This window comes from Sorghum bicolor, chromosome 4, assembly GCF_000003195.3.
Source record: "Sorghum bicolor cultivar BTx623 chromosome 4, Sorghum_bicolor_NCBIv3, whole genome shotgun sequence".
Classification (NCBI taxonomy): domain Eukaryota; kingdom Viridiplantae; phylum Streptophyta; class Magnoliopsida; order Poales; family Poaceae; genus Sorghum; species Sorghum bicolor.
Window position 1 is genome coordinate 2,656,059 of NC_012873.2, and position 17,743 is coordinate 2,673,801.

General features: G+C 41.1%; 2 protein-coding genes across 4 annotated transcripts; one reads left to right on the forward strand and one right to left on the reverse strand.

Moving 5' to 3' along the window:
- On the forward strand, positions 6,341-13,894 carry LOC8057527 (FKBP12-interacting protein of 37 kDa). 3 transcript variants are annotated; one of them, XM_021459655.1, is made up of 13 exons: positions 6,341-6,615; positions 6,728-6,966; positions 8,176-8,243; positions 8,355-8,391; positions 9,172-9,247; positions 9,344-9,408; positions 9,501-9,578; positions 9,825-9,872; positions 10,973-11,026; positions 12,043-12,204; positions 12,625-12,694; positions 13,423-13,478; positions 13,572-13,894. In XM_021459655.1, the coding sequence occupies exons 2-13, from the start codon at positions 6,754-6,756 to the stop codon at positions 13,740-13,742; spliced, it is 1,098 nt and encodes a 365-aa protein (XP_021315330.1). In that variant the 5' UTR covers positions 6,341-6,615; positions 6,728-6,753; the 3' UTR covers positions 13,743-13,894. The 3 variants fall into 3 exon arrangements, with proteins under 3 accessions (XP_021315330.1, XP_002451495.1, XP_021315329.1); XM_002451450.2 differs by having other exon boundaries at positions 6,342-6,615; positions 9,172-9,259; XM_021459654.1 differs by lacking the exon at positions 6,341-6,615 and having other exon boundaries at positions 6,721-6,966; positions 9,172-9,259.
- Positions 14,417-17,613, reverse strand: LOC8057528. Its single transcript, XM_002453226.2, has 6 exons — positions 17,379-17,613; positions 17,215-17,291; positions 17,051-17,121; positions 16,449-16,955; positions 15,943-16,033; positions 14,417-14,774 (listed from the first exon to the last, which is right to left on the reverse strand). Exons 1-6 carry the CDS (start codon positions 17,548-17,550, stop codon positions 14,688-14,690), a joined length of 1,005 nt encoding a protein of 334 aa, XP_002453271.1. The 5' UTR covers positions 17,551-17,613; the 3' UTR covers positions 14,417-14,687.

The window sequence follows — 17,743 nt, forward strand, 5'->3', positions numbered from 1 at the left end:
AGTTCGTTCGCTAGCTCATTAATTCCAACAACAAGCCAACTGGATGACTCGCTCAGCTCAGCCACGGTCCATGCATGGATGTTCATGGATGGAGATGGATCTGCCGATTCAGCCGTCGCTGCTGGTGAGGGACAACAGGGCTAGTACACAGCGGCACAGCAGGTGAGGTGAGGTACTTTGGGCCTTATTTAGTTTCAATTTTTTTTACAAAATAGACACAATAGCTAACATTTTCGTTTGTATTTGATAAATATTATTTAATTATAAACTAATTAAAATTAAAAGATTCGTTTTACAAATTACAGACAAAATATATTTAATGCTCCATAAGATTCGATATGACTGAGAATCTAAAATATTTTATAATGTTTTTTTGAAAAATAAACAAGACCTTGGTTCTGTTCGGCCTGAGGTAATATTATTACACTAATAATAATAATTTTAAACGAAGGAAGCGTCGTCGTCCTGTTGCCATCCGGTGGCAGCGGTACAGCAGTGGGTAACAGCACTAACAGCAACAGGTCGTACGCGTATAGTACTCCGATCCATTACTATACCACTACAAATACCCAAGCCAAGCCTCGTTTAGTTCACCCTGAAAACCAAAAAGTTTTCAAGATTCCCCGTCACATCGAATCTTGTGACACATGCATGAAACATTAAATATAGACGAAAACAAAAAATAATTACACAGTTTAGCTGGAAATCACGAGACGAATCTTTTGATCCTAGTTAGTCTATGATTAGATAATATTTGTCACAAACAAACGAAAATGCTACAGTTCCGAAAAGTTTTCACTTTTGAGAACTAAACAAGGCCGAAGCCAAGTTGTACAGTGGAACAAGCAAAGTTCAGACTTCAGACGCCCACGTATCAAACATGCATGCATGCATGCTGTGCCCGTCAAGAATTATTGCAGATGCAGATGAACCCTGACAAGATCACAAAAATATTGCACATTTCGCCGAGCTGAAAATTCTAGCGGGGCATCATCACCGCTATAGTTTGCTACCGACCGACCTGTGAAGCTGTGATGAATGTATCGTGGATGCCCCCCCTCCCCCCCCCCCCCCCCCCCAAAAAAAAAGAAAGAGAGAGTCGATTTTCAAAAGGTTAGCTTTTCAAATTTAACCACAGTTTACGGGTCAAAACAAACTGAATTTAGGGAAGAAATCGAATCGATAATTTGAGATTTGCCCGAGCTTCCACCTTCCGGCTGTCTTGTGGCAGTGTCCGTGTTGTGGGCAGTTTTTTTTTAAAATAAGTTGGCAGAGGAGTCCTCTACCTATTATTTTGTCTTTCCATTTATGAAAATGTACAAAATATGATGATACAAAATTTACAGAGGTTACAAGGCAACTAGATCTAAGAGCATCTCCAAAGGTTCTACATTTGGACTTTATATTTTTGTAATTTGTCAAAAATTGCAAAAAGAGATACTCAATGGTTTTGCATTTGTAGTTTGTATTTTGGACAACTTGGCAAATGAGAGAGCAAACTTGGCATATATGCGCACGGCTTGGCAAAAGGCCGATCGCGCGCGTCTCTCGGACCTCCGCGCGACCCGGACTTTCTTCGCGTCATATACCGCGATCGCGAGCAACACCATCGCCGACGTCCGCTGCAGAACTCGCAAGGGACTCCATCGCGACAGAAAACCGTCGCCTCACACCATGAGTTCAAGGACGCCCTCCGTCCCTCCCATGACAGCCTCCAGCCCTCCAGGCAGATTAATGATGAAGCAGTCGGCTACCTGGGGCAGGTCGCATCCGTCGGCATCGCGACGGCACCTGCAACGAGCGGAGGGGAGCACGAAGAACTGGCGGCGCGACCTGTGAGGAAAACGCGAGAACCGGCGGCGACTTTACGCGCTCGAAGGAAAGTCGCGTGGGAAGACGATCGCGAGCGTGCGCGAAGAAAAAAAATCGTGGCCGGGTCCACTTTGACTAATTGTCAACTCAATTATGCAAAATCTTTAGAGATGACCTATTTTTAGACTTTGGATTTTATTTGGAGTTTGCAAACAACAACAAATACAAAAAAAACTCAATTATGCAAAACCTTTGGAGATGCTTAAAAAAAACAAAAACGTATCAGGAAAAGTATGATTAATTCTCTCGCCATAAGATTAGGGGGCCTTTCTATAGCCGGCTTGGCTTTGGTACACACACCAACCCAAGTTCGGTAGGTACACCCCTGTATTTTGTATTGTAGAATATATTTCTATATTGGAGCTTAAGATATAAATATTGATGTTATTTTTTTTGAATATTATAGACAGATAGACATGTTACGTCACAATAAACCTATAACCAACTATAAGTTTCACCTATTTTGTATAAACTTTGTTAAACTTTTTTTTTAAAAAAAGTAATACCTAAGCTAAGCTAACAACAAAGGGTTTAGGGTACTGCATGCACCGCGGGTGCAGCCTCTCTCTCACCCCTGCTGCTCCGGTCTCCCGTCGTTGCCCTGTCCCGGCGGCCATGTCGGTGTCCCGGCCGCCGGTCCGCCGACCTCGGTGCGTGGCACGGCACGCATGGTATTGGCATGGCCGACAGGTAGGACGCAAGACGACGCGCCATAGATTCCGTTGCTGGAGCAGAGAGAGCCAAGCCGCATGCATGTGCGCTGCTCGTGGTTGTGGATTAGTGGGCCCAACCGCCGAGGTTAACAACTCCCAAATTGGCCCACTCGCACATCATCATCAGCCCATCACCGTCAACCCCCGGCGATGGCTCGTGTTTGTTTGAGCTAATTGTAAACTGCCCTGTCGTGCTTTTTTACGAGTTCTTTTTGTTTTTTTAAACCCTTTGCCTTTCTTTTTTTTTGTTAGTGCACAGGTTTGTTATTTGCAACTGTGGCCTTGTTTAGTTCACCCAAAAACCAAAATCTTTTCGAGATTTTCCGTCACATCGAATCTTGTGACACATGCATGAAGCATTAAATATAGATGAAAATAAAAACTAATTACACAGTTTACATGTAAATCACGAGATGAATCTTTTAAGTCTAGTTACTTCATGATTGGATAATATTTGTCAAATAAAAACGAAAGTGCTACAGTTTTGAAAACCGAAAAATTTTCGAAACTAAAGAAGGCCTGTTTATTATTGCCAACTACTCGTACTTATTACCTTTTTTTCCAAGTGGGAAGACATGCCGGTTAAACTTTTTAAACCTTGACGATCAACAGTGCGATTGCAAAAGGCATGCGTGTACATTCGTGTAGAAAATTATTTTTTTCTATTCCAAATTATAAGGCATTCTAACTTTTTTGGAAAATCAAAACATCTCATATTTGATCTAGTTTATATAATAAAAATATCAATATTTATGATACCAAATAAGTGTCATTAGATTCTTCATCACTTATATTTTCATAGTATACTTCTTATGATGTTATAAATCCTTATAATTTTATTTATAATTTTAGTTAAACTTGAGATATTGACTCTCAAAAAAATGAAACGACTTATAATTTGTAATGAAGTTAGTAGTTCCGTTGCCTATTATTTCTTCATATGCTTATCCATCCTCTTAAGAACTACTAGTGACCAAAGTACATACTTGAAAACATATATAAAAAAAGTCAATAACATGAATTTTTTACTGAACTACTATAACAGTACCGTGCATAACCCAAATGTAAGGAGTTGTGTGCAAATTTCATTTGAACAGCATAGGAGAACATTATTAAAAAAACTTAGGAGATTAAAGCGCATCAGCACGAAAGCAGCAACCCATGACACGGGAAGTTTGGAGCTGATCAAAGCTTGCTATAGTTGCTAGTGCTAGTACTAGGAACGGGCAGGCATGACATAACGCAGCGGTTGCCCAACTGGTTTCCATATCCGGAGAGGACGGACCGCTCAACTACCAGAAAGCAACCGACCAAATAGTCTTTTCCTCGTGTCCCCTAGCTCACAAAAAAATGCAGACAAAACAAAAGCAGAATAAAATATTGTTCATGTCTTCACGACTTAACTTAGGCGTCGTGTCATTGTGACCAAAGATTTATTATATATATAGTATCTATTATTTTCATCATAACGAGATTCCGTCGCATTAATCAGTGAGCTGCTTGTGTGCGTCCCGTCTCTCATGCATGGCCGCCAGATCCACGCAGATGAGGTGAGACGTCGTCACCCGTGCAATGATACTAGTAGATTGAATATTTATTTGTCGTTAGTGACTAATTTTTCTTTTTTTCATGTTTATACGAGAATAGCTAGCCAAATAGCTAAGGCCCCGTTTGGTTAGAGCTAATTTTTTTATCAACCATCCAATCGAATGTTTAGACACATTTATAAAGTATACTAAATATAGACTATTTACAATACTAAAAACACAGTTAGAAAATAATTTGTAAGATGAATTTTTTAGGCTAATTAGTTTATTATTGGACACTAATTATCAAATATAACAAAAATATTATAATGTTTATTAAATTTTTTCACCTCCAACCAAACACCTCTAATTGTTAGGGACGTCTGGGCGAATTAACAGCTAATCATGTCATCATCAGTAGAGTAGTGTACAGGAGCTAATTGGTACCAGCAGTATTACGCGCGCGTTGCACGGACCACACTTTTTTTTTTGGGTAGCTCCTAGTGTGTGTATTATTTTGAGGTTCTGGGAGGCGTTGCACACTTGCGGGAGGTTGGCGACTCGTAGTCGTAGACTACTGCTGCGCGACGTGCAAACGACTTCTCTACGTGTCACGCCACGTTTGTCTTCTTCGCCTTTAATTTCTTGCGTTTGCCTAAGTTTCAGTGGGGGTTGATGTGATGATGTAACACTAATAAGATAGTTCACTGTTCACGCATCTAAAAAGCTATAGTAGTAGCTGATTTTATTTTATTTACACGAAAAGAAGAGATATCTTTGCTTCGTCAACATGTTTGTTCAGCGTGACATGCAGTTTATAACGTCTACAGTATCTAATCTAATAAAACATAGAGTGATATATAAGCTTATCCCCCCCCCCCCATTTTGTAACGGAGGACTTTTTTAATTTCTGTGTTTTTCTCTACGATGAAGATTTCTGTAAAATTACTGTCATACAAAAGAGCTATACTGTCATACAAAAGAGCTATATAGATCGGAGCATGGTCTGAAATATTATTGTCACAGAGAAGAGTCTCAGGGTTGTTGAGCATTGCATTGCCCATGATCTTACGGCTACGATGCACGCTTGTTTGGGACGCTTGCCCTATCGTGTCAGAGTTCTCCGTGGCATCGACGCTTGCCCTTGTTGTGCCACTTGGACAATATTATGTCATCGTAATTTATATTCATCGTGGAAATCGAGGCCAAAGAACAGAAAAGTTCAACCACACCATAATATGTATTGTATGTATAGATTTTCATACAAAAGGGATGATGAGGGGAGTATATGATGTGCATATAACAACATTTTATGTATATTTGGCGCAACATGAAGTGCAACTGATCTCATGGATAACAATTAACAAGGCATAACACTCAACTTTGGATTATGCAGACTGACCTCGGATAAAAGCATACCAGGGCCAAAAATCAAAATCAAATATAAAATAGGAAGAGGTTATTGATTGATGAATATGAAGTCACTGCCACCACAACACGTGTTAAAACGCTGGACATGGGAAGCACAAACTATAACCATACAAGACAATCAAGGAAAGAAACATAATTGAAATCCTAAGGTCTTGTTTGGATGTTGTCGGATTCACCTCAATCCACATGTGTTGGGGTGGATTGGAGTGGAACTTGAACTTCCACTCCAATCCACCTCAACACATGTGGATTGATGCGAATCTGACTACATCCAAACAAGGCCTAAGATGGATGCTATAAATTCTTGGGTTCAGATTTATGTCCCACAAAATTCTCAATTGGGCACATCAGGTAGCTGACTATCTCTTGAATGCACAATGTTAATGGACAACACACTTTGAAAACCTTGGTAAGCAAATTGCAGAAAAGACCTGTACAAGTACAAGGACTTTTCAGGATCCATGTACAGTTCCATGTTATTTTCTTTTTGGTAACCTTGCTCACACTCACACCTATTTTATTCTATCATGGATATGCACATTCTGTTTTTTGATGCAAAAAACATCATGATGTCTCCTTCAATCTAAGTACATATTATGATGTCTCGCGCCAATAGAGCAGCAGGGGGGCAGAAAAAAAAACCAACGCCGGTTTTTATATTGACCTTTTTATTGAGCATTTCTTTTTGTGCTGATACGATGAAACAGGAATCGTTCTTGTTGGGCCGAGGCCCATCAGCGTATGGTGGGCTGTGGCTCGTGGAGCCTGGTGGTGGTGGGAACTGCAAGCTGACGCGCGGACGTACGATCCGCTAGGGGTGAACTCGTTCCCTGCCGGCCGCCGCTCGCTCCTCACCCGTCGCCGTCGCCGTCGCCGTCGCCATCGCCCTCTCCTGGTCCCGGCCTCCCATCTCGTCACCGCAGGGCGCAGGTGCGCACCAGCACACGCTCACCCGCGCCGCCCAGCTGCACACGCTCGCCCGCGCCGCCAACCTGCACACGCTCGCCCGTGCCGCCCAGCCGCTCACCCGTAGCCGTCGCGCCCTCCCGGACACCCAGTCCCGGTCCTCCAAGGTAACAACGGGACTCATCAGTCGCTCCTCAGTCCTCACTGCCCCTCTCAACATCTCCCTGCGCATTAATCTGGTCTGAACTTTTTTTCCCCTTTGTTTTGTCACTATGGCAGATTCAGATCAGTGTTTTGCTGGCACCATGTCCAGTCCGTGGAGCCCTATGAGTATGGAGGAAGACGAAGAGATCCAAGAGCTTGACGCCGAGGAGCAGCAGGGTGGTGAGCAGCCGCAGCAGGGTGATGGGCAGCGGCCGGAGTCGACAGCTGAAGCAAGGGCGCAACAAACCGGAAAGAAACGCGCAAGATCAGCGGCCAATTCATCTACTAATCCGTCAAATTCTCGTAAACCTGAGGTATGGAAAGATTTCAAGTTCACTAGAGGGTTCCTCAGTGTTTACCTTGCAAGAAAAAAGTTTGTTGCTGATAGTGAGAGTGGAACGTCATCTACGTCGAGGCATGTTAAAAAATAATTTCCAACTACTGTCTACTAGAGCTGAAGTGAGCAACTATTCCTTGTGATCTGAGAAAAATGATGATGGGTCTGGTCCTTATACACTATAAAAAGGGATATCATGGCTATGTGTTTGAAAACAAAAGAAAAGAAGTCATTGAAGCTATCACTAATAGTCCTAGCAGAGTTAGTTTCACCTCAGATAATTGGCAGTTAGATGTCAAAAGTAAAATTATATTTGCATTACTGCTCATTATATTGATGCTAAATGGAAATTGCATAAGAGGAGCATTTGGTTCAATAAATTGCATCCACCACTTGATATGGTTTTGTATTTCTGATGAAGTGCACATGTGCTTTTGTAATGGAAAGTTGATAGTAAAATTTATTTGTATGATTCTAGATAATGCATCATATAATGATAGAATGACTGCTACTATTCACGCTCACTTGTTGTCTAAAGGCGCTCTTCTTACCTAGCCTTTTCTGGTTTAACTATATTTGAAGGCAAGCAAGATTGGCTCTACTCCATAATCTTCAGTTCCTTTCCACTAGCTAGGAACATGCCGTGAACCGACAAACATGCCATGAACTGACAACCATTTATCATGTTTTTGCAAAGCATAAGCCTATTTGGTAGGATCTGAAGTTTATTATCTTGTCAGTAGATGTGGCCATGAGAATTTAAGTTGGTGGTGGAATGGCTTTAACCTAGGGAAGAGGAAGATAAGCATATTTGGTGGAATGGTTTGAGTTTGAAGCTGAACTCATGCAACCTTGTTATGCTGGCATCCAAGTGATGCCAAGAAATTGCACATCTTTTTAGCCCTTTATTAGATTTGCTACATAATTACTGAAAAAAATGCATTTTGTAAGCTGAAAAGCTCGCTTGAAATATTGCTCTGATTGTGCTCGTTTATCTCCTAATACTAAAATTAGTCAATGTGGAATATATGTCAACCACACATTGGTTAGGTTTAGCTCAACTTTTCAATTTGTAAGTTGCTTCTAGATTATAGTTAATATGATACTTAGTTAGAATATTTAGATTTTGAACAGAACTTGCTAGCTTGATATCCACCCTGCATTAATACTGAAATTTGTGGTGCAGGCAAAGGTAAAGGTTGAGGAAAGTGCACCAGGAGCTGCGACAGGAGTGATTCTGTCTCTTCGTGAAAGGTACATCACATTTTATGTTTGACCTTTCCAGCAAATGAATTTCTTATTAGCTGACAACTTTGTTTATATTGTTATAAATGGACATAGGACTAACATTGTTCTTCTTTGTAGTTTACAGGACTGTAAACAGAGCCTTGCATCCTGCCAGGTTTGATGTCATTCACCTTTTCTTATGTTCTCATTTCTAGAGCATTAAAATACTGTTACTTTATCTGGTTGTATAATATGTTATTTGTTCTAGTTTACTATTCTATAAATTTGGTTAACTTGTTCACTATAAATCAACATTCACTTAGTGGTTGTCTGGATCTCCTAAATAAAAAACCACTTCTGGCAAAACGAGTTTTTCTAAGTATTTTATAAAAAAACCAATTTAAAGTAAGTTAGTCTGTTCTACTGTTTTTAGGGAGTTCTTTGTTTGGGTGGCACAAGCCTAAAACATATCCAAGCAGGACACTGCTTTGAGTGATACACACCTCACACATGGCTAGTATTGTGAAGGTCTTTCATGTGCACAGTATTCATGAACTGGCCATGATCAAATCCCCCTGCGGCCAGCGGCGCTGCCAGCAGAACCTGATTGGTGATGAGGGCAGTTTATGCCATTGTATTCGCTCTCGAATCCATGGTTACCATATAATTGGATCTGCATTGCTGCCGATATGTTGGCATTATAAAATTTATCAACTAAAAAGCTGGGTGAAGAACTTGACCTATAAATAGAATTGCATTACTGAAGTGATAAGCTCTTTTTGAAGATTTAGGCAGGAAAAAAAAGAAATATAAGTTTTTGGTGGATTAATATAGTTCTGTGCAGTTAGTTGGTCAACTGTTGCTTTCACTTCATTCCAGAGGCTGTAACAGTTTATCTGCTCTACCTAGATAAATTTTTTTTTGCCATTTGAAATTATTTGAACTATTGTAACAGGTGGAACTGGAAACTGCAAAATCAGAAATCGAGAAGTGGCATTCAGCATTTCAGAGCATTGCAGCTGTACCTTCTGGTACCAGTCCAGGTTCATGAATTGAATACAACTCCATATTAATATTTTGTATTTCCTAACCAGATCACCAAATATACTAAATTATCTCAAATGTAGATCCTGTTTCGGTGGTGTCTTACCTCAGCAACTTGAAGTCATCAGAGGAGTCATTGAGGGAGCAGGTTTTTTTTTTGGTCTTAATATATGAGGGACTGTTAAAAACTTAAATGGTTCTTCCTTTGCTTCAATTTTATTTTTATTGTTACATACTCAGCTGGAGAAAGCAAAGAAAAGGGAGGCAGCTTATATAGTAACATTTGCAAAACGAGAGCAGGAGATTGCAGAACTGAAGGTACCCTCTGGAAACCTCATTTTGCTATGAGATGGGCATGAAAATATGGCTAAATCTGTTGAATATTTTGTCATATAATTTCTTAATCTCTAGTATACAGTTCACGATGCCAACCAGCTGGAAACTTATTGTCAACGTTTTCCTTATTTGGTGGAAATATTTGTAATTCTTGCTGTTGTTTTGTTCATTTTGTGGTTTCTCATTCTCATGTTGATTGTTCATTTTTTTTTGTGTGGTAATTTACAGTCTGCAGTTAGAGATTTAAAAACACAATTGAGGCCACCGTCAATGCAGGTAAATACAATGCTACTTATGTTATTATTTATGTGAAAGCTACTTATGTTATTATTTATGTGAAATGTTCATGTATCAAAATGGACCCTTTTTTTATATTTTGGGAGTTAATCATTAATGACTAATTCAGCACCCCACACCCAAATGAAAGTTTGGGATTTTGGTGTTCTTGCCCATCTTTTCTAACTTTGTGATTTTGTCTTGCGTTTTGAAAATGAATAAACTGTTTGCCCCTGCTTTGGATGTCTGTTAACTTTGGCTGGATGAAACATATTAGAGAAAATAGGAAAAAAAAACGATATAAACACATGGGAAAGGACGAAAGTTCCCTTTATACATGCTGTTCTCTCCCTCGAGAACAAATCTCTCTTGCACAGATGAATCCATAGTTATATACCCATGCTCGCCATGGGGGCGGACTGGTGGCAGCATGCATGTGCTTGGGCTTGGTGAGCTCCTTCATCTGCTGTCGTTGCCTATTTTATGTTTGGTTGGAGGGATAGGGAGAGTAGGATGAGGCATCAGACATGTTGGCCCCACCTGTCAGCATTGTTCTCTTCTCTTCTTCTCCCACACGCTGTGTTGCTGGACTTGCCCTCGGCTGGCCTTATCCTGTTCAACCCTGCCAGAATATGCCTACAATGCCCGTGGCTACAAAACCCACCCACACTCACCACTACTCTTAGTCCACGCTTGTCCTAGGTGGGATGATTTGTTTTTTTTTTTGGATTAGGGGGCTAGTGGCATATCATGGGAATATTCCCTAGGTGGAGATGTCTGTCCCAGCCGTCCCCCAAACCAAAAACCCACGAAAGTGGGATTGCCACACATCGTCTCACCCCTGGAACCAAATGCTACATTAACTGTTCTTAATGGGATGAGGTAAACAAAATCTTCAGTTTGGGAAAAGAGGGGCACAAAGATGAAAAGTGGGGTAAAGTTACAAGAGTTGAACTAGTGGTAAGAATGCCATTGTCCCATCTAAAATATTACTTGAATTCTACTATAGACGGTTTCTTCAGTAATTGCCTTAATTTTGTTTAACTGGTGTTAATATTCTGGTTAGCTTAATTTAGTTCATCCTTCTGTATGGTTAACAGACAAGGAGATTATTGCTTGATCCAGCAATTCACGAGGAATTTACACGTTTGAAGGTAAGTTATTACATTCCCTGAATCAGACGGTTCTTATTTTATTGTATCATCTTACACATGTATGTTTAGAACGTGCAAAACAGTTTTCTGTATTTGTTTCCTTCAATCCTTTGTTTGGCCATTTTACTTATTTGGGCCTTATCCACTTTGGCCCATACATGTCTAGTACGGGTACCCAATCAAGTACTACATATTGAAAGTTTAGAATACAGACTGGATATGTATCCATGGAGGATCCAGGGCATAGCTGTGACGCATCAGAGGACACAGGCCCTGGCGAACATCAGCCACACACCTGCTATGCCAAGGTACCAAGGCTCCTTTGTCCTCTTGTGGATGACAGGGCTAGGCAGCAGGTGCTCGGTTGGCTTGGTGATGCTTGTGATGAATGGGTCCCGATCAGCATTTCTTTCAGTTAAAAGCACTTTGATGTTTGTTTCCTATAAGAAACGTAGCAAAGGTTTCTGATTTCCTTTGCACTACCTTCTTACTGTTTGCCAAATATTGGTCTCAGAAATAATACGCATATGATCAATCAGAATTTAAAACTTATGTTTTATTTAGGGGGTGTTTGGTTGCCCAGGCTCGTGGGATGCAACCTTCACTTGGTTGTTTAGCTGTACCAGCACTTGAGCCAGGTTCCAGAGATGCAAAATCAGCCGCTCAGCCAGGCTCTCAAGGAACGAGATTTCTCTTCGTTTGTCCTGGGCCAGGCTCGCTGCATGCACTGGCGTGCATGCTGCCTGCACCAGCTAGAGAGGAGCAGTGCAGAACCAGGAGCAAACCAAACAGCTTCTTTCTCGGGCCTGGCTCCATGGATACAACAGCTAAACAACAAGCCACTGCATCTAGGAAACCTGGCCAGCATGGGCCTTCATGCCGGGCACGAGCCAGGCTGCGTTGGGAAGGCAACCAAACACCCCCTTAGTTGCCTATGAAAGCTATAACCGCCATATCTTGAGACTCACTATTTATTTATCCATGCATTCCAAATCTTAAGTCTTCTTTTGTGCCAGAATCTTGTGGAGGAGAAAGAGAGAAAAATAAAGGAGCTACAGGACAATGTTGCTGCCGTCAATTTTACTCCATCCAGCAAACTGGGAAAAATGCTAATGGCTAAATGTAGAACATTGCAAGAGGAAAATGAAGAGATTGGGGCGATGGCATCGGAAGGAAAAGTAAGCCTTTTTTTTCCTTACTCCTGCTTAACTTTGCAACCATAAAAATTTGGATATGCTTTCCGATTGTTTTTATGATCATCGAAACATAAAAGGTGTCCTTGGTCATTTTCTTTTGAAACAACACTTCATAACGAAAGTTAGATCTATTATTATTTTGCTGAATTACTCCCTCTTCCATTTTATAGGATGCATTAGAGTTTGGGGAAGTCTTTAAAAGACATTATATGTAGAATTACTACAAAATTAATGTTATGTTAAAAGATCTGTGAAATACAAATATATCAATAAAACTTTACTACACTAAATATGCATATAGTTCGGCTAATTGCTAGTCAAAATGCATAAATTTTGACTTCCTAAAATCCTAATATGCCCTGTAAAAGGAGATGAACTTCTAACAATGTATCTTTGTTACAGATCCATGAGCTTGGAATGAAAATTGCAGTTCTGAAGTCTCAGAACAATGAGCTCAGGAATCAATTTGATGGTTAGTGATACTCTCTATATGGGCTGCTTTCTTTAATATTTTTTAATGCTTCTCAGGGATTAGTGCCTGACCAAGATCGTCCACTACACTTTCCAGTCTAAAATGTTTGATTTTTTTTGCTTATTCAACATTTATTGCACTATGCACACGGTTAGATTGAATGCTTCATCGATGTTGGAGGTACTTATGAGATACATGATAACATTGAACTCATTGCTGGGAAAGAAGTTTCAGTGATAGTTTTATTCGACTGAAATAGACTTTTAGTTGGGCTTGGGAATTGGATTCATTATAGACTAGTTTGCCATGACTACTAGTTTGTCATGCAAAATAAGGATGCATTGTTGATGCGGTTAATAGCAGTATTTTATTATTTTGTCTGGTAATTGGCATCCACCTCCCTGAATTACAACTATTGCATCTGGTACCCCAACGTATCTCAATTTCATAATTTTTTTTTTGTGAGGTACTGCCTCCGTCCCAAAAAGAATGCAACTATGGGAGTTGTGCCTATCAAACTAGTATAAAGTTTGACTAAGTTTATACTAGTGAATAGTATTAACATTAAACTTTAGTCGTCATGATATTTACAGTAAATCACTTAGGAGTTATAAGTAATCTTGTAAGTTAGTACGATCGTTATGGTAATTCAAACTGTCATAGAATAACTTGTTCTATGGCTGACCTTGGAGTACATATATAGGTCTGACTTTTTCATTTGTTGTCAGTTTTGTATAAACACATGGATGGTGTAACAAATGACGTGGAGAGATCAAACGAAATGGTAAGCGTCACCAATGTTACTACTGTGTACTATGGCCTATGGGTTGGTTGCCTTTTCTGGTCACGAGATTTTGAGCTCGCAATTTTTTTCCAGGTGTCGATCCTGCAAGAGCAGTTAGAAGCTAAGGATTTAGAGCTAGCTAGATTGAAGGAGACGCTTTCCCAGAAAGAAGGTACCCAAGATGCACCGGTGGAAGAGAGAGACGAAGCTGGAGATGATCAGAAGGCAGCTTCAGACCCACTGCAAGTGAAAGTGGAAAGTTAAGGGAGTTTAGGCTTTGATGAAGTGTGTTTGTTGAGACTCCCGATGTGCGAAATGTAATAGCATACTAAACTTTGTGAAACCGGGTACAGTAAAAAACATTTGGGTGTTATTGGCAGGTGGTTTTACTGATCTGACCCGTTGGGGCTAGCTTTGTTGACATGGCGTCTAAGTCCACCTGTCAGCCCGGATGAGTCACCTTTTGCTAGGTGGATTTAGCCTATAGTAAGAAAACTATCAGCGCGTGCTTCAAAAAAAAGAAAAAAGAAAAAAAAAGAAAAGAAAACTATCGATTTTCAAAAAAGAAAAAGAAAACTATCAGTGCGCCCCGATGATGACCTCTTGGCAGTCGCCACCGCCTCGCACACGCGCTGCCTGCTCCTGTCCTTGTTGCTCGCGCTTGCCGCCGTCTCATGGACACCCCACCTCTAAACGCTCGTTGCCGCACCACCGCCGGCATTTCTGCAAGCCTTTTACCTGTCACCGGTCCCAAATGCTAACAAACCACTGCATGGTGACACATCAATGCAACCAGCATGAGGGCTGCTTAAATACATTGTCATTTCCCACTGCGTGGATGCTGCAGCAACCACATTATCTGCATGAACATCAATATTACAGTGCTCGGTATGTTGTTAGTCGAAGACTCAGCGTGCAGCAGATCAAAACAGGCCATGTTAGACATGTTTAGATTATATATATAGGCAGGGGATCACTGCACAAAGACCCTGGGAAACTCTATTCATAAGAAAACCTCATATTGTTTCGCTACAGATTTCCATTGGTTGGATCAGTAACAATCTCCAACAGTTTATCGAATTAGGGGCCGGTCCATGGTACACTTCATATGAAAACTCACATGTCTTGCATTATTCGTCATTTTCATTTCCAAAATGGAAACGCATCTGGATGTTTATTTATCCGACGCCTAGCCAATGCTGGACACCCTCAAGCCCCATATTTGGGTGCTTTCCAGAGCTTAAATGCCACCTCATGTAGAAAGCGCTCAGCAAGCATAGCAAGGTTTCCACCATGCTGTTGATCACACCACAAAAATAAAGTTATTAGTTAGTTATACTCCTGGAAATCCAGATCAAAGAACAAAAAAGTTCAGTCACACCATAATATGTACTGTATGCATAGATTATTCGCAGAAAAAGGATGATCAGGGAAATATAGGATGCATGACAACAGTTTTATGTATATTTGGCGCATCATTAAGTGCAGCCAAGACTGACAACTGATAAAGCATGCCAGGGACAAAAAAATCAAAATCAAATATAAAACAGAAATAGGTATGAAGTATGCACGTGCGAACACGCCATATTCAAGCAAAATCTACAGTTGTCTTCAATTTTTAACCATTACCATAACCAGTCTGAAATTTGCAAATCGTGTTGCTATGTTGCTGTGATTCAAAATGTTTCTGATGGTTGCATTCTGCCCTTAGGTGTTTCTGTAGAGATAACTTAAAAAGATATGACAACATGTGTAATGTGTTCATTCTGGTCTAAAATATAATGTTGCCAGATTTTCACTTTACGTTGCAGCAATTAGCAACATGTAGAATTTCAATACATTAGCAGAATTTTGGTTTTATAGTACCGCAGTTTGATCTGATATTAAAAAGCCAAGGAAAGAAAAGTAGAGAATCGTCCCAGAAACCTTTGACAATACACACTGCAAAACTGCACAGCTTTTGTCCCCCTTTAAACAGAAAAAAAAACAAAATCACCAGTTTTGATAATTCTCGTGCAGCAGCTTGTGATGTAGCACAGACAATGTGACAACCCACTTCAGAAAGGAGAATTCATCAATCATCCTACAATAGTTATCTACCCACAACCCTAAACCTTTTACAAGGTACAACCAAGTCGATCATATTGGAAAACAAGGATTCAGAATCGACGGTGTGACCAACTGAGTATATCATGACAGGGGCTTGTCTACCCTTCAAGGAATCAGTGTGAATACGGCGTGTCTAATTTCAGTTCAGTAACATTAGTCTATACAAGCAAGCACTACATTCTTTCTAATGCTGGTCCAGCACCTAAATAAGAAAGGAGAACTTTGATGTTTAAGTTAAACTGTGAACATCTAAGACAGCAAAGAGCCAAGATCACAAGAATAGAAAAACCATATCTTGTGCAGCATTGAGTGCAAGTTTCAGCTATACATAATAAGTAGCATAGATCTAGCGCACCTTTATAAACTCCTCAAAAGAAAACCCTTTAGCCAAATCAACACGTGTAACTCCTTCCTGCCACTGTGCCAGTAGAATTGGATGATGAAGTCTGCACAGCAAGCAGCACAAAAATTTGTGTGAGCCTCATAAGATTATAGTGAGAAGATCTATATATGTACTTCTATTCCTCTTAAATCTTAATAAGTAATAACAGCATTAATTTCCAGGATTGATTGATGTAAAATCAGATAATCTTATTTGGGCTCTAGGAAAATCAAAAGAATGAAGTGAACTTTCGTCAATTAGACTCGAGAGATTGCTCTAGGTGGCTTAAGTGGTTGGATATTCATATTCATTTATAAAGAAAAGATATGAAAAAATATTGATTTTATAAAGAACATATTATGTTTCACTTACACATACTACAAGCACAACTAGGAAAACTTCACTGGAACTAGATTATATACTTCAAAACTTCGGCAAAAATTCATTTGCAAGTGAGCTAGGTAAAGGAAAACATCTACCTGACATCATCTAATGTATGTCCTGCTTTCATTGTGTAGCTCTGGCGTGGGCGCAGTAGATTCAAGTCTGAATCTGCTTCGGTCGAAGAGGTTAATAGGGAAAACTCATCCTTATTTCCAGAAGCAGACCCATAGCTCAAAATGACAGATACATGAATACGTGAAGCAATAGCTGAACCAACAGGCGCAGATTCCATGACTGCACCAACTAATTTCTCCAGCCGATTGAGATCTGTCTTCATTCCTAATTTTCCTAACTTGCTGCTTGTGTTCTCCATGGCAACATGCATGAAAACTAGATCGAACTCAGATGTTTCCTGCACATTCCCATCCGAGAATCCAAGCAGATCAAATGCTCGGTTGATTAATCCAACCTCTTTAGTAACGCCGGATGAGGCAGATTGAGGGGCGAAATCATTGGTCTGAAAAACTTGGAAACCAAGATTCGCCGCAAAGGAGCTGACGCGGGGACAACTGGTGACCAAGGCAGCTCTCAGGCCCATAAACCTGAAATTTCAGAGCAGCTACAACTGATTAGTAGTCTTACTAAACTAATTAGCATTTAGGAAAGCACAGGGCACATACATGCAGGTAGTACCCACCTCTCAGACAGCTTGGGAACCACTAGCTCCTGTGGATCCACTTGGGCAACTTCTTGACCACTATCCGCATTCTAAAATGCAACAAGTTCAAGAAGTATTACATGCAGCACTTACTTTCCCGAACAATCACTCCATCCCAACACAAATGGAAAGCAAGATCTCACCTTTCCGGGGTAGAGATGATCATAAACGTCGAGCAACTGCGCCAGCTCCAGAATCGTGCTGCTATTATCCTCCGCGCCTAGGCGTATCACAGAACGGAACTATTAAGAACTGCGCGTCTAGCAGTGGCAAAGATGACGGGAGGTGAAGTGCGATGGATTAGTACCGGTCGTGGGATGGGAAGCCGGCGGGGAGCGGAGGGTGAGAAGGCCGCAGGAGGCGCGGGAGGCGAACGCGTCGAGGTGGCTCCCCGCGGCTGCGGAGCCCGCCGGGGGAGTGAGCACCGTGGCGTGGCCGGCGGCGTAGAGGACCAGCGCGCGGCTCGGCTTGTCCGCCATGGCCTCACCTGCACTTCGCTCGCCGGAGTCTCCTTTCCTCTGTTTGCCCCCTTCCACGGCGCCGCGCTTTATTCCGCGGGGCCCACACGTCGGCCTCGCCACCACGCGTCGGGACAGGGCCCACGTGTCACGCGGGCGAGATTCTAAATGGGCTGATCATGGGCCTCTCTAGATGGGCTAGGCCCATTTGCAA

Excerpts from the sequence above, each read along its gene's own strand:
- LOC8057527 (XM_021459654.1), top strand. The coding sequence starts at position 6,721 with ATGGCAGATTCAGATCAGTGTTTTGCTGGCACCATGTCCAGTCCGTGG. Across the intron at positions 8,244-8,354 it reads ATTCTGTCTCTTCGTGAAAG|TTTACAGGACTGTAAACAGA; the intron begins GTACATCACATT and ends TCTTCTTTGTAG. Across the intron at positions 9,579-9,824 it reads AGGAGATTGCAGAACTGAAG|TCTGCAGTTAGAGATTTAAA; the intron begins GTACCCTCTGGA and ends GGTAATTTACAG.
- LOC8057528 (XM_002453226.2), bottom strand. The coding sequence starts at position 17,550 with ATGGCGGACAAGCCGAGCCGCGCGCTGGTCCTCTACGCCGCCGGCCAC. Across the intron at positions 17,292-17,378 it reads GGCTTCCCATCCCACGACCG|GCGCGGAGGATAATAGCAGC; the intron begins GTACTAATCCAT and ends TGATACGCCTAG. Across the intron at positions 17,122-17,214 it reads ATCATCTCTACCCCGGAAAG|AATGCGGATAGTGGTCAAGA; the intron begins GTGAGATCTTGC and ends GTTGCATTTTAG.